The following is a 16,981-nucleotide window of genomic DNA, read 5'->3' on the forward strand; positions in this document are numbered from 1 at the left end:
TAAAGTATTGCCATGGCCAAAGCAACAAGGAACTATAACCTACTAAAGGCCCAGTTAATTGATAAAAGGTAATACAGAGGAACCTCAAATATCCAGGATTTGTTTATCCGAATATCGGATTATCCGGCAAGATCGCAACGTCCTGATGTTCAGCTAAACTATGTTATCTAGAATTTGATTATCCGGAATTTGATTAACCAAACAAAATACTCCCCTGCTGTGTCCTTCGGATAATTGAGGTTCCTGTTTATCTGTTTGAATGTATTCCTTTTGCTTGCAGAGAGCAGGTCCCTATATATGGATGCACTCCTAACAAACATAACCCAGCCACAATGTGAGTTGAACTGTTCATTGTAAATTGGTGGTTAGTGTAGCTATTATCACACTCATGATTGTTTGGCAAGTACTGCGAAGTCATTGAATCACATCTAATATGGATATCATGCTTTGTGAGCATGGGCTGTTTGAGTACAGTTTGTATTCAGGCTGTTATGAAGTGCCAAAGGAATGTTCTAGTTACTTGATCAGGGGGTCGCTGACACATTAGGCCTACACTCCAGGTGCCAGAACTGAAATCCTTACATGATGTTGTTGAATTGTATGGTAGGCACACTCTTCTCTTGGACTAGCAGCAGCTTCTTATCAGTAACAGCGTGAATCAGCTTGCTTTTTCAACTTGTCAGACGTTTCCTTTCAAGGGTGTTTGAGGCTAACAGGGTGATTTCCACATTCTAAAGTGGAGTCTTTAGCAATTTGGCAGGTTTGCGAGAGGTACATTGTGAGCAATGGTCTGATCAGGCTAGCCATTGTCCCAAAGGACAGCTTTGATGCATTCTGTTTCTGCAAGCTGGCTGCAATCTTGCATGACTCTATTTCAACAACTGCTGTTGAAACCAGTCATTGCAGCGTGTGGATCTATATTAATCCCAATCTGATCAGTAAAGATTGGCTTGTGACTGACAATGGTAAAGAGCCCTTTGCTCCTACAGCACAAATTATTATTGCTCGAAACGTATCTGTCTTATATTTGTCCTGACTCATCCTGTTTCTCATTTGAGCAATATTCGAATTCTTACCACCATTTCCAAGTGTTGTGTGAAATATTTTTAATTAAAGTTACCACATACAATAACTCACCCACAATGACGTTGTCAGTTATTTTTAATTGGACAACAGTAAACAACTAAAATAGAGGTTGCTGATACATGAACTATGACTTTATCAGGATAATTATCTGCAGATTTTGTATTAATCTTCTGGACTGCTGGACTGAAACAGGTTGAATGGACAGAGAGTTTACTTCAGCTGCCTCACTGACTTTGTTCAATTGTTGTTCCACTCATATTATCCCCTTGTTCAGACTCTGCTGGTCATTCACAGCAGAGCATTTATTACACTGAGTTATTGAACTAATTGGATTAAACTGGGTCAGCCTTAAACAAAGGAGAAAGTGAGGACTGCAGATGCTGGAGATCAGAGTCAAGAGTGTGGTGCTGGGAAAGCACAGCAGGTCAGGCAGCATCCGAGGAGCAGGAGAATCAACGGTTCGGGTGTAAGCCTGATGAAGGGCTTATGCCCAAAACGTCAACTCTCTCACTCCTGGGATGCTGCCTGACCAGCTGTCACTGGTCTAGTATTCCAGAAGGCGGCACAGTGGCTCAGTGGTTAGTACTGATGCCTCGCAGCACCAGGGACCCGGGTTCAATTCCAGCCTCGGGTGACTGTCTGCGTTGAGTTTGCCCATTCTCCTCGTGTCTGCGTGGGTTTCCTCCGGGTGCTCCGGTTTCCTCCCACAATCCAAAGGTGTGCAGGTTAGGTGAATTGGCCATGCTAAATTGTCCGTAGTGTTAGGTGCATTAGTAGGGAGTAGGGAATGGGTCTGGGTGGGTTGCTCTTCGGAGGGTCGGTGTGGACTTGTTGGGCCAAAGAGCCTGTTTCCACACTGTAGGGAATCTAATCTAATCTAATCAGGCCCTGGCTAATGCTTTGGTTCAAATTCTACCAGGTCTGCTGATGGAATTTCAATTCAATTCATAAACCTGGACATGAGCTGTCATCGAATGTCATTAACAACCCATCCAGTCCACTAATGTTCTTTAGAGAAGGAAATTGCCGTCCTCACCTGGTCTGGTCTACATGTGACTCCAGACCCACAGCAATGTGGCTGAATCTGAAGTGCCCTCTGAAATGGCTGAGTGAGTCACTCAGTTCAAGGACAATTAGGAACGGGCAAGAAGTGCTGGCCCAGTCATGTCTCATGTAAATTATGTTGAAAAAAAACATTTACATCATGAGAGGATCCCAAAATGTTTTGCAGCTCACTGTTGAAATACAGAAATGCAGCAGCCAATTTGGATATGGGAGAACCCCACAATGTCTTAATGATATTGGCTCTGGGGTATTAACTGACCAGGACAACCCCCCCCCCCCCCGTCCTTCTCTAAAAGTTTTGCTTTGCTTTGATTTAATTTATTATTGTCACATGTACCTGGGTACAGTGAAAAGTGTTGTTTTGTGTGCAGTACAGGCAGATCATACCACACAAAGTGCATTAGGGTCATAGAACAGAGAGAAGAATACAATGTTACAGCTGCAAGAGAAGGTGCACAGGCAGCAGGATCAACATTTAATTTAAAATTTGAGAAGTTTATTCAGAAATCTAATAACAGCAGGTAAGAGGCTGTTCTTGAATTTGTTGGTACGTGTTTTTAAGCTTTTGTATCTTCTTAATGACTTATATACTTAATAGTTAGGTCATGGGGAGTGTTGTTGAACAAAGAGACCTTGGAGTGCAGGTTCATAGTTCCTAGAAAGTGGAGTCACAGGTATCTAGAATAGTGAAGAAGGCGTTTGGTATGCTTTCGTTTATTGGTCAATGCACTGAGTATAGGAGTTGGAAGATCATGTTGTGGCTGTCAGATAAGTGGCTATTGGTTAGGCCACTTTTGGAAAATTGCGTGCAATTCTGGTCTCCCTGCTATAGGAAGGATGTTGTGAAACTTAAAAGGGTTCAGAAAAAAAATACAAGGACATTGCCAGGGTTGGAGGATTTGAGCTATAGGGAGAGGCTGAATAGGCTGGGGCTGTTTTCCCTGTAGCGTTGAAGGCTGAGGGTTGACCTTATATAAAATTGCAAGGGGCATGGATAGGGTAAATAGGCAAAGTCTTTTCCCTGGGGTGGGTGTGTCCAAAATTAGAGAGCATAGGTTTAGGGTGAGAGGGGAAAGATTTAAAAGGATCCTAAGGGGTAATTTTATCACACAGAGGGTGGTGAGTGTATGGAATGAGCTGCCAGAGGAAGTGGTGGAGGCTGGTACAATTACAACATTTAAAAGACATCTGGATGGGTATATGAATAGGAAGGGTTTAAGAGGGATATGGGCCAAATGCTGGCAAATGGAACTAGATTAATTTAGAATATCTAGTCAGCATGAACAAGTTAGACCAAAGTGTCTGTTTCCATGCTGGGAGCTGGGAGGAGTGAAGGGGGATTGGTGCTGACAGTGCAGCATTCCCTCAGTACTGTGCAGTGATGCCGACCTGTATTTTTGTGGAGTCGAGTGTGAACACACTGACCCTACCAGGACATGCCCGATAATGGACGTGGGGTGAGCAACACTCACTTATTATCCTCTCCCCTCAGGTTGATCACCCTCTGCAGGTTTCCCCTGGGACAACAGAAATCAGAGCTTCTCGGCCTTTTGGCTAAGATCAAGTGTCTGTTCTTATCAGGACAGGGGTCGAATTGCGAGTCATCAGAGCTAGTGGAGATCATCGCTGGATCGTGATTGGACGTTGGAGGATCGTTTGGTTGTGCTGACCTGCTATTGGTGGATCTTCATGCTGGCTTCGGCCTAACGCCAATTCAGGGACCAGCCAACCTCAGAGCTACGGCCTCAACAGTTGCGCGCAGCCCTGGGCAGGGGGTTCGAAACACTGTCCGGGTGTCTGTGAAGAAGGTGGAGGAGCGTACACCAGTCGATCGGACGGTGTTCGTCAAGAAGGTGTTGTTCGAGTGCTGTGGATTCGCTGCAGCAGACGTGTACTGCCTGCAGGATTTCCCTGGGGCAGGCTACTTCGATGTCACCTTCAGGAGCGTGAAGCAATGTGAGCAGCTCCTGAAGGTCTTCAAAGAAAAGGAAGGGGAGCCGCTGTTCTCCATCTTGTCGGCGGTCCCATTGTGTGTGCTTCCTGCACAGAGGAGTCGGGTTGTTACAATCCACATGTACAACCCCTACGTGCCAGCAACTGATGTCCTGACGTTCCTGGGAAGATATGTGCAGGTCGAGGGTCAAAGCACCGACGTGGTTGACCCTTTCGGGATCTGGACCAGCAAACGACAGGTCAAGGTAACCCTGAGGGTGGACGCCAGCGGGAATATCCTCCACCCACCCTCCAGCTTTGCTATCGGAGGGAGCAGAGGGTACCTGACTTATGCAGGGCAGCCGAAAGTGTGCCGAACCTGTGGGAGGTCAGGCCACATGGCGGCGGACTGCAAGGTCACGATCTGTCGCAATTGCAAGAAGGAGGGCCACCCGACCAAAGAGTGCAAGGAGGAAAAGAACTGCAATCTGTGCGGGGAGGCGGGCCACGTGTACAGGGCCTGCCCAAGACGAGGGGCCGCCACCTACGCGCAGATGGCCGGAGGCGGGCCACAAAAGGACGGCAAGGCACCGCAAACCGGCAAGGGAATGGTGGCAGGAGGCATGCAACAGGAAGGACAGGCCGGAGCAGAGCAGATGACAGTTACCGGAGAGGTACAGCTGCCGAGCGAAGCTCCGACAGGACAGGAGGAGGAGGCGGAGAAGGGAAAGAAGGAGGCAGAGGAATGGACCGTGGTGAAAAACAGGAAGAGGAAAACCCACCCGGTCACCAAGACCTCCCAGAAAAAGGGGAAAAGGCAGCTGCAGGTGGAAGACACGGACAGCTCTTCGGAGGGTGAGGACGGAAGAAAGGAGGGTCGTCACCAAAAGAAGAGGCAGAGCGCTGCGAGGAGAAAGGAGAGCAGCAACTGCCAACCAAGGGACGAGCCTCCAGAGGAAATGGGAAACCACCACCCCCCACCAGGTGAAAGCCAGGAGGGCCCCACCGCCCCACAGCTCCAGGTCACTGGGAGCAGCGACCCTCTGACAGCCCCGCTGTCAGATATAGAAACAGACAGCGTGGACCCTGGTCTCGGCCCGATGACACCGGAGCGGGCAAATGGGCCGAGTGAGGAACTGGACAGCTACCTCAGCCCAGCGAGGGTCCAGCAGTTTGCGTACTGCACGGGGATGCAGACAGCTACCCCAGAGGGGCAGGACCAGCAGCAATCGGACATGGGTAACCTTACAACCTGTTAACAAAATGGGGTTTAAAATTGCAACTATCAATGTGCGCAGCATAAAATCTGCTGCGCGATGTGTTTCAACTCTGGCCTTCCTGGCCAACGTGAAAGCTGATGTCCTGTTTCTGCAGGAGTGTGGGATACCGCACCTCAGCAGCTACAGGAGATGGTCGAGCTTGTGGGCCCATGGGCCGTCAGTGTGGTCGGGGGGCAACGATAACCGCTCCTCGGGCCTGGGTATTCTGTTACGGGGAGGCAACTTCACCATCTCCGAGGTTAAGGAGGTGGTGGGCGGGCGCCTCCTCGTTGCTGATGTTACATACAGAAACGCTCCCGTGAGACTAATTAATGTGTACGCCCCAGCGGGTAAGAGTGAACGGTTGGCCGTCCTGCAGCAGCTTCCACTGTTGCTGGCTACGTCCAGGCCGGTCATTCTGGCCGGAGACTTCAACTGTATCATCGATGCAGACAGACGATCCAGCGGGGGGGACAGTAAACTGGACACCACGTCCAGAGCCCTGATGGACACGGTCAAAGACGCCAAGCTGCACGACGTCTTCAGCGCCCCTGCAGACGGAGCGCAGCGTAGATACACCTGGTCACGGGCAGACGGGTCTATCCCGAACATTCTCGGTCAGATCCACCGACGTCAAGCCGGTGTTCTTCTCTGACCACTGCCTCCTGCTGGCCGACTGTCACCTACAGGACGTGCAGCGGGCTGGTAAGGGAACGTGGAAACTGAACACCAAGCTGTTGACCCCGGGAAACATTGAGGAACTCAAGAGGGATTACGCAGGTTGGAGAACTGTGAAGCCCCTCTTTGAGTCCCCAGCAGACTGGTAGGAAACAGTAAAAGGGAACATCAAGAGGTTCTTCATCCTCAAAGGTGTTCAGGAGGCGAGAGAGAGACGGGGAAAACTGTCCCAGCTCCAGGAAAGTATGCAGAACCTGCTCCTGCTGCAGACGTTGGGGGTCGATGTCACGGAGGACCTCAAGGAGGTGAAGGGCCAGCAAGCCTCGCTCTTTGCCTCGGAGGCCTCCAAGATAATCTTCCAGTCCAGGGTCCGCTCGGTGGAGCAGGATGAGACGTGCTCACGTTTCTTCTTCCAGAAGGTGCACAAAGAGAGCTCCGTGCTCAGCAGCCTGAAGGAAGAAGATGGCTCGGTAACGTCATCTCAGGCTGACATCATGAGGATCAGCAAATCCTTCTATGCCAGTCTGTATGACTCGAAGCCAACCGACAGCGCGGCCTCCCAGTCGTTCCTGTCCTCTATCACGGAGGTCCTAGACGACGGAACACGGGAGAGGCTGGACCAGCCGCTATCTCTGGATGAGCTGACCAAGGCCCTCGGGTCCTTCGAAAAGAATAAAACTCCCGGAAGCGACGGCTTACCGGTCGAGCTCTACTCCGCTCTGTGGGACTTGATTGGCCAGGACCTGCTGGAGGTGTATGTCAGTATGCTTCGGGCAGGTACCATGAGTGAATCCGTGAGGAAAGGCATCATCACCCTCATCTACAAGCAGAAGGGGGAGAGGGAAGAAATTAGAAATTGGAGACCGATTTCACTGTTAAACACAGACTACAAAATCTTGTCAAAGGTCATCGCCAACCGGGTCAGGTCTGCTCTGGGATCGGTGATTCACCCTGACCAAACCTGTGCTGTACCGGGCAGGAAGATCGCTGAGAGTCTCGCACTCCTCAGGGATACGATCGCCTACGTGCAGGACAGGGGGGTGGACACCTGCCTCATCAGCCTGGACCAGGAGAAAGCCTTTGACAGGATATCGCATACATATATGAGGGATGTCCTCTCCAAAATGGGCTTCGGGGAGGGAATCGCTAATTGGATCAGACTGCTCTACACCAACATTGTCAGTGCAGTTTCAATCAATGGGTGGGAATCAGATAGCTTCCCAGTCAGATCTGGAGTCAGGCAGGGCTGCCCTCTCTCTCCTGCCTTGTTTGTGTGTTGCATAGAGCCATTTGCCGAGTCCATCAGGAAGGATGCGAGCCTGAGAGGAGTGACTATTCCTGGCAGCGGGGGCCTGCAGGTTAAGGCCTCCCTGTACATGGATGACGTCGCCGTTTTCTGCTCGGACCCGCTGTCCGTGCGCAGACTCATGTGCATTTGTGACCAGTTCGAACGGGCCTCGGTGGCCAAGGTAAACCGAGGCAAGAGCGAGGCCATGCTCTTCGGGAACTGGGCCGACCAATCCTCTATCCCCTTCACCATCAGGACTGACCACCTGAAGGTGCTGGGTATTTGGTTCGGGGGGGCTGGGGCGTGCGCCAAGACCTGGGAGGAGCGGATCGGGAAGGTGAGACAGAAACTGGGCAGATGGGAGCAACGGTCGCTCTCCATCGCGGGTAAGAACCTGGTCATCAGGTGTGAGGTACTCTCAGTATTGTTATACGTGGCACAGGTCTGGCCTATCCCCAGAACCTGTGCCGCCGCAGTCACCCGGGCCATCTTCCACTTCGTGTGGAGATCAAAGATGGACCGGGTCCGAAGAGATGTAATGTACAAAGACCGGTGCAATGGGGGAAAAAACACACCCAATGCAACCCTCACCCTGATGGCCACCTTTGTGTGTGGCTGCATCAAGCTGTGCGTGGATCCCCGGTACGCAAACACCAAGTGTCACTACGTACTGAGGTTCTACCTGTCCCCGGTGTTGCGAAGGATGGGCCTGGCCTCGCTGCCGCGGAACGCTCCGAGTAGTTGGACCATTCCATATCACCTGTCCTTCGTGGAGAAGTTTATGAAGAAAAACACCTTTGACCACAAGTCCATCAGGAAGTGGTCAGCACGTAGTGTCCTTGAGACCCTTCGGGAAAAGGAGAGGGCGGATCCTGTCGAGCGGTTCCCTGAGCAGACTGTCAAAGCCGTTTGGCAGAATGCCTCATCGCCAGAACTTTCCAACAAGCACCAAGACATGGCTTGGCTGGTGGTGAGAAGGGCTCTGCCTGTGAGATCATTTATGCACGCCCGGACTCTCAGCCACACCGCACACTGCCCTCGAAGCGGCTGCGGGGGGGGAACGAGACTGTCACACACCTCCTTCTGGAATGTGCCTATGCAGAGGAAGTCTGGAGAGGAATGCAGTGGTGTTTGTCAAGGTACGTCCCAAGCAGCGCCATGACGCGGGACTCCGTGCTCTACGGCCTGTTCCCGGGGACGCACACCGAGACGAACATCAACTGCGCCTGGAGGATCATCAACTCGGCGAAGGACGCTCTCTGGGTGGTCCGAAACCTGTTGATCTTCCAGCTGAAGGAGTTGACCCCGACTGAGTGTTGCAGACTGGCACATTCCATGGTCCAGGACTACGTGTTGAGGGACGCGCTGAAGCTTGGGGCAGCTGCCGCCAAGGCGCGGTGGGGAAAGACCACCGTCTAACATCTGCCTGCCTAACGAAGAACAGGGGGCCCACGCAGTCATTTGGGGCTCCGCTGGCGTCTGAGCTCAATGTAATCGCACTAACCTGTGAATATGAATGATTATCCTGTTTTCGATACGTAAAGAAATGGAATGTTTACAGAATGATGACATGTCCAATTGTATAGATTAAATATATATGAATAAAGTATATTTTTGAAATAAAAAAAACAGAAATCAGAGCCTACTTCAACCAATCAGACAGAGAAATACAATGGTGGAGTTGCTAAAACATCAATGCGGATGTTTTTCTTCCTTAAACACTGTTGTTTATTAGCGGTACAGAGGAAAGGCTCATCAAGTGGTCCAGGCTGTTGGACATTGAGGGCCAAGTGAGAGTCATCACCCTGACAGAGGAAAAACAGTTTTAAGAGAAAGGAACACTTGTAAAATAATGTATATTTTGAAGTAAACAAGACAAAATGGACCAGTATGTCTCGTTCATAGGTCTTACCATTTATTCTTTCTGGAACAGACGACACCCATTAGAGCTGACATTCCTGCATCTATCAATGATGTTTATTCCAATTAAAAGTGTTTGGAATCAGGTTACAGATCAGCCATGATCTCATACAACAGTCTAAAGGAGACATATAGCCTCCCCCATTCTCCAATGTTCCTATAAATCTACGCATGCTCACTGTTCATTTGAGGGTTTGCGAAGCAGGTCATTGAGAAGCAGAGGAATCGGTGACAGGGAACATTGCACAGAAGCTCACACACTCTGATCAGCACTTACCAATTCATCAGGCTGAGGGGCAATGACATTCAACAAGGGAGAGAGAGGGAAGCGAATGGTCTCATACTGCCATTTGAAGGTGAAGTGGATGGAAAATTGTGCAATAATCCAGATGGTGATGTAGTCGTTAACCTGCGGATATGGAACACCAAGTCACACAGCAGCAAAGTGATATCACAAGTTCAGTTAGGGTCGGAGGTCGGGTCGCATCAACCCGCGTTATGTTTACCCGTACTTCAGAGAGGTAAGAAGAATTGAAGGGCTTCAGATGGTTTCAGGGGATTTAATAAGGTAGAGATAGAATCCCCAATGGTTGCCTGGGCCTGAAAAGTGAGCCTGTAACTAAAGATAAAACAGGAAGTAGGCCATTCAGCCCCTTAAATCTGCTCTGCAAGTCATTAAGATGATGGCTAATCTGATGTGCCCTTAACTCTATTTTCCTGCCTCTCCCTATTACCCTGGATTCCCTTGATAATCTATATTGATAATCTATATTCTCCTCTATATTGGGGAGACAGGCCGCCTACTTGCGGAGCGTTTCAGAGAACACCTCTGGGACACCCGGACCGACCAACCAACCCAACCACCCTGTAGCTCAACATTTCAATTCCCCCTCCCACTCCACCAAGGATATGCAGGTCTTTGGACTCCTCCATCGTCAGACCACAGCGAAACGATGGTTGGAGGAAGAACGCCTCATCTTCCGGCTAGGAACCCTCCAACCACAAGGGATGAACTCGGATTTCACCAGTTTCCTCATTTCCCCTCCCCCCAGCCTGTCTCAGTCAAATCCATCAAATTCAGCACCGCCTTCCTAACCTGCAATCTTCTTCCCGACCTCTCCGCCCCCACCCCAGTCTGACCTATCACCCTCACCTTGACCTCTTTCCATCTATCACATTTCTGACGCCCCTCCCCCAAGTCCCTCCTCCCTATCTTTTATCTTAGCCTGCTGGACCAACTTTCCTCATTCCTGAAGAAGGGCTAATGCCCGAAATGTCGATTCTCCTGTTCCCTAGATGCTGCCTGACCTGCTGCGCTTTTCCAGCAACACATTTCCATCCCTTGATAATCAACCTTCTGTCTAATCCAGCCTTGAATTTTGACAAATGATCCTGTCTCCACTGATCTCTCCCTCAGATAGAGATTTCCAAAGGTTAAGAACATTCCAAGGGAAGAAATGTTTCCTAATCTTACTTTGAAACTTGTGCCTGTAGACTCAGCCCACAAGAGGAAATGTTCTCTCAGAATCTACCTTGTCAAATCCCCTCAGGATTTAAATGTTTCAGTGAGATCATCTCTCATTCTCCGAAACTCCAATGGATACAGGAACAAACTGCTCAAACATCCCTCTGAAGATGACCCCCTTCATCCCAGGAATTAACCTTCTGTAAACTCTCCTAGAAAAATATATTCCTTCTTAACGAAGCTGTGTACAATAGTGGTCTCACCGGTGCCCTGTCCAGGTGCAGCAAGACTCCACAATGCTTGTTTCCCATGCCCCTTTGCAATAAAGGTCAACATTCCATTTACCTCCTGATTCCTCCTCATCCTCTTTCCCCTCCTCATCCTCAACGTCTTCCCTTTCTTTCCTCCTCCCCTCATCTTCTCATTCTCATCTTCCTCCTCCTCATCGTCTCTCTCCTCCCCTTCATCGTCCCTTCTCCTCCTTCCCTCCTCGTTCTCCCCTCCTCCTCACCTTATCCTCCTCTTCCTCCTGATCCTCCCCCTCCCCTTCCCTCTCCTCCCCCCTCAGTCCTTCACACCTCTGCCTGTCTGCCTCTCGGTTGCCCCTTACCCTCAATCTTTATAAAGGTGAACACTGTAACAGTTTTGGAAACCATGTGACCAAAGGTCGTGATTTGATATCACATGACTGAGCCTCCATGCCTTTAAGAGCAGTTTGCACACTCTCTGATGGCTGCACTTATCATTGACCTCCCACCAGACCGCAGGGTTACTGTTCACAGCTCAGACCCTACAGGCACTAACCTTGACCCAAATTGGTTCAGGGAGCTTTCCCCTCCTTGGCCACTGCCAATTCTTCAGTGTTGTTTTGTCTTCATCGATCATCAGGCCACCCTGCTCATGGAACTGCAACACGATTCTCCTCCTGATAATAACATCAGGAAGAGCAATCAGACACAATCACTCCTCTACCAAACAGTCAGATAGCGCAGACCACTCTGTCCATTTCTGGAAGGGAGATTACTCGGCACTAAGGAAGGGAGAGTGTAAGGACAGAGATTGTGAGTAGGGAGTCCAGTATTGGGGTGGGGGGAATTTAATCAGGCAAGAGGGAGGCGGAGGGCAAAATGCTCAGGCCAGTGTGATAATTGGCTGAAAGAGTTAAATCACAAGGACAATTTGCATTAAAGGGAAGTGGTGGTACAGATGTCATAACAATGATCCTTAGTAATGGTATATGAAAGTGGGGTCAAAATCTACCATAACAGTTGGTGGGATTTAAATGCAATTACTAAATCTGGAATCAAAAAGCAACCATTAACCAATTGGCATTAAAAAATTCATCTGGTCCCCGACAGAGGAGTTGTCCCTACCTAGTCTGGTCTACATGTGACTCCAGACCCACGGCAATGTGGTTGACTCTCAAATGACTTCTGAAATTGCCCAGAAAGCCTCTTATTTCAAGGACTGCGAGGGGTGGGCAACGACAGCTGGCCTAGCTTAAATTCCCACTGATCTTTATGTCATCAAATGTGGAACTCTGCCCTTTCCAATCTGAAAAATACCCATTTACACCAACCGTCTGCTTTCTGTTAGCCAGACGATCTTTGATCCAGGCCAACCTACGACCTCCTAAACCACAAGGTTCCATTTTTCACCATAACATTTGATGAGGGTCTTTATCAAATGGACAAATTTACGTGTGGACAGTGAAACCTGGCCAAGCTGTTAGTCCCACTAACTTCATTGAAAGTGAGGAAGAGCCAGTGAGTAGTAGAAAAAGGACAATGGCAACTTATCGAGAGCAAGGATTTACATTTATGTTATATCCTCAAAAATCTCAGGATCTCTCAAAGCAACTGATGAATTGTTTCAAAGCCTAATTTTGTGGCAAAACGTATCAGCCAATGCCTTGTGATGCTGCTGCTCCATTAACAAGGTTATGGTATCCTTGGCTTTTTTCTCTGAGAGGTTGTAAAAGACACAGACTCCAAAAAGTCTATGTTTGAAGGGTTTTAGGGCCAGATTGATTAGAGCTAATAGATACTGCCTGAGATAACAGGCTTTCAAGCTTTTGGAAAAATAAACTTGTGCAAGTTATTGGAGGGAATCCTGAGGGACAGGATGTACATGTATTTGGAAAGGCAAGGACTGACTAGGGACAGTCAACATGGCTTTGTGCGTGGGAAATCATGTCTCACAAACTTGATTGAGTTTTTTGAAGAAGTACTAAGAGGATTGAAGAGGGCAGAGTGATGGATGTGATCTATATGGACTTCAGTAAGGCGTTCGACAAGGTTCCCCATGGGAGACTGATTAGCAAGGTTAGATCGGATGGAATACAGGGAGAACTAGCCATTTGGATACAGAACTGGCTCAAAGGTAGAAGGTGGTGGTGGAGGGTTGCTTTTCAGACTGGAGGCCTGTGACCAATGGAAGTGCCACAAGGATTGGTGCTGGTCCACTGCTTTTTGTCATTTATATAATTGATTTGAATGTGAACATAGAAAGTATAGTTAGTTAGTAAGTTTGCAGATGATACCAAAATTGGTGCTGTAATGGACAGCAAAGAAGGTTCCTTCAGACTACAATGGGATCGTGATCAGATGAGCCAATGGGCTGAGGAGAGGCAGGTGGAGTTTAATTTAGGTAAATGTGAGGTGCTACATTTTGGAAAAGCAAATCAGGGCAGGACTTATACACTTAGTGGTAAGGTCCTAGGGAGTGTTGCTGAACAAAGAGACCATGGAGTGCAGGTTCATAGCTCCTTGGAAGGTGAGTCGCAGGTAGATAGTGATGAAGGTGCTTGGTATTAGATTACTTACAGTGTGGAAACAGGCCCTTCGGCCCAACAAGTCCACACCGACCCGCCAAAGCACAACCCACCCAGACCCACTCCCCTACATTTACCCCTTCACCTAACACTACGGGCAATTTAGCATGGCCAATTCACATAACCTGCACATTTGTGGACTGTGGGAGGAAACCAGAGCACCCGGAGGAAACCCACGCAGACACGGGGAGAATGTGCAAACTCCACAGAGTCAGTCACCTGAGGTGGGAATTGAACCCGGGTCTCTTGCGCTGTGAGGCAGCAGTGCTAACCACTGTGCCACCATGCTGCCCACCATGCTGCCCACAATGCTGCCCACAATGCTTTCCTTTATTGGTCAGAGCATTGAGCATAAGAGTTGGGAGGTCATGTTGCGACTGTACAGGACATTGGTTAGGCCACTGTTGGAATATTGTGTGCAATTCTGGTCTCCTTCCCATTGGAAGGATGTTGTGAAACTTGAAAGGGTTCAGAAAAGATTTACAAGGATGTTGCCACAATGGGAGGATCTGAGCTATAGGGAGAGGCTGAACAGGCTGGGGCTGTTTTCCCTGGAGCATTGGAGGTTGAGGGGTAGCCTTATAGAAGTTTATAAAATCATGGATACGATAAATAGACAAGGTCTTTTCCCTGGGGTGGGGGTGTCCAGAACTAGAGGGCATAAGTTTAGGGTGAGAGGGGAAAGATATAAAAGAGACCTAAGGAGCAACTTTTTCACACAGAGGATGGTACGTGTATGGAATGAGCTGCCAAAGGATGTGGTGAAGGCTGGTACAATTACAACATTTAAGAGGCATTTGGATGGGTATATGGGGATATGGGCCGAGTGCTGGATAATGGGACTAGATTAGGTTAGAATATCTGGTCAGCTTGGATAAATTGGACAAAAGGGTCTGTTTCCATTCTGTATGACTCTATGACTCTACAATGAAAGGGGAATGGAGCGTTCTCCCAGCCTAGCTTTTCTCTGGTTTGGTTTGGTTTTGGCAGTCTGGCTATTTACTGAAAGCAGTCAGGCAGTTTAGAGTCCGCTGTGCCAAGAAACAGCTACATGGAAGAGGGTATTCCATGCTGCCATCTCTCTCTCTCCTGTAAGATCCTGTGTTTCATTTTACCTTTTGTGCAAGGGTGTTTATGGGGATTGCTGCCTGTGTTGGGAACAGCATCATGAAATTATTATAACTCGTTGGGTTTTCAGACAGGCGAAGTTATTCTATATTCTATTCTCTTTTGTTTGTGTATCATCCAGTAATATTGTAAATAAATTCTGTTTTGTTTAAAACTAAGTGGTTTGACCAGCTGCATCTCTTCTGGAATATCTGCGTTACACCCTGCTTAAAAAACGAGAAAGTTAGAGTCTTGGATACTTCCTTGAAATGTTTTAAAGGGGCTTGGCCTGGTCTATAACAGCCTATACAGTAAATTTCCACAACCAGGAATCTGAAAATTGTTGGATCATCTATTTCCGGAGCTGACACTGGGAGATCAATCATGACCAGGATCCCTTCCTGCCTCAGTGCTCCTTTGAAGAGCAGCTGTGGGATCCCTCACATGCACCTCGATAATGGGATTGTAGCATGGTAAAGAATTCCCAACCTCAGAACATCCCAAAACACAGCCAAGCTGGCACTTTTGATCTTTAGACTAAAACGCAGTGACCAATTTACACAGTTGATCTGATTTGTGATGTTAGTTTATAGATGACTAGATGACAGAGTGACACCCATGCAATTCTTGAAAACAGTACCGTGGAAATATTTACATGTGCCACGGAAGATCAGTTTAACATCTCATCTGAAAAACAGAAGTCCATCAGTGCACATCCTCTGACAGTACAGCACTCCCCCAGTACTGACCCTCCGACAGTGCAGCATTCCCACAGTACTGACCCTCTGACAGTGCAGCACTCCCTCAGTACAGACCCTCTAACAGTGCAGCACACCCTCAGTAGTGACCCTCTGACAGTGCAGCACTCCCTCAGTACTGACCCTCTAACAGTGCAGCACACCCTCAGTACTGACCCTCCGACAGTGCAGCACTCCCTCAGTACTGACCCTCCGACAGTGCAGCACTCCCTCAGTACTGATCCTCCGACAGTGCAGCACTCCCTCAGTACTGACCCTCCCACAGTGCAGCACTCCCTCAGTACAATACTGAAATATCAGCCCAGAGGTTGCGCTGAAATCTGGAGTGGGGTCTCATTTTCACTCAGTGGTATGGGTCCAATAATAAGCTGAGGTTGGACATTGGAAGGGTCTCAGTAGTGATAGGTGCGGTAGAGGAATGATCATGTCCTGCAGACCCATTGGGCACAATCGACACTTCCCAAAGTCAAGAAGATATGAAAACAAAACATCAAGAGACACACAGCCTGTCCGATTACACACATTGTTTCTCTTCAGGATCTACATCATCTGCCATATCTTGATGTTAGAAAGAAACTTTTTCAAAATTGCTTAACTGTGTGCAGCTGAGACTGAAGCCTTGGTTCAACTAAACAAGGTTAATATGAGCTCCAGGAACAGAGACAATTACTTTTTAAGGAAAACAAAGTGTATAAGTAGATATTAGTAGATGAGCGAGGGCCACTAACGCTGTGCCCCAAGGGTCCCTCCAGTGAACACCAGGTTTCACAGCAGTGTTATCGAACAGAATCAAACCACACGACACAGTGAGTCTGACTATATTAGCACAACTGAAATGTCATTACGCAGTGGACCCTCAAATAGTGGGTTTCACTGTGTTTTACGAGTAACAGCTTCACTGAAATGGTCTGAGTGTTTTTTTCTGTTTTACTCACTGATCGGCTAAGAAAACACTTCCGTGGCCAAACGGAGTGAAACTGGCCAGTAAAACAGGTTGCAGGGTGGAATCGTTGAAGATATTGGTGTAAAATGTCCCTTGGCAGGAGAGTCCAGAGTGACTGCGACAAACAGCGATATTACCCGAAGGGTAACTGTACCTTCAGTCAAGGAGGATCTCACAGAGAGCAGTTTCATTGCTGGCATTATCATTGTCACGATAGGAATATATCCAAAAGTTACACAATAAAACTTAGCTAGATCTCAATCTCCCCAGCACATCATCCTCTTTGCCCCCGCACCCACACAGCCCAAACTACTCCCCCCCACAGCTCCAAAACCCCTCCCACCCCCACACTCACATATCGCTCACACTGTCCCCTACACATGCAGCCCCATTATGTTCATGCCAGCCCTCAGCAACCATTCTACCTCTGCCCTACACCGGTCACACGCTCACAGACACAGGTCACACACTCACAGACACAGGTCACACATTCACGCACACAGGGCACACACTCACACAGACATAGGTCACACACTCACACCCACAGCTCACACTCACACAGACACAGGTCACACACTCACAGACACAGGACACACACACACACACAGGTCACACACTCACCGACACAGGTCACACACTCACCGACA

At 48.6% G+C, this 16,981-nt stretch overlaps 1 protein-coding gene across 1 annotated transcript in view; it reads right to left on the reverse strand.

The window, feature by feature from the left end:
* The window catches only part of LOC122561441 (uncharacterized), a 154,714-nt gene that overhangs the window by 80,001 nt on the left and 57,732 nt on the right, over positions 1-16,981 (reverse strand). The window contains exons 8-10 of the mRNA XM_043713183.2: positions 16,327-16,482; positions 11,498-11,618; positions 9,506-9,637 (exon numbers count right to left, since the gene is read on the reverse strand). Coding sequence (XP_043569118.2) covers positions 9,506-9,637; positions 11,498-11,618; positions 16,327-16,482 — 409 coding nt within the window. The remainder of the gene's footprint in view (positions 1-9,505; positions 9,638-11,497; positions 11,619-16,326; positions 16,483-16,981) is intronic.

Source organism: Chiloscyllium plagiosum, unplaced genomic scaffold, assembly GCF_037043375.1.
Source record: "Chiloscyllium plagiosum isolate Xiang-an unplaced genomic scaffold, Cpla_swu_hap1 HiC_scaffold_23, whole genome shotgun sequence".
NCBI lineage: Eukaryota > Metazoa > Chordata > Chondrichthyes > Orectolobiformes > Hemiscylliidae > Chiloscyllium > Chiloscyllium plagiosum.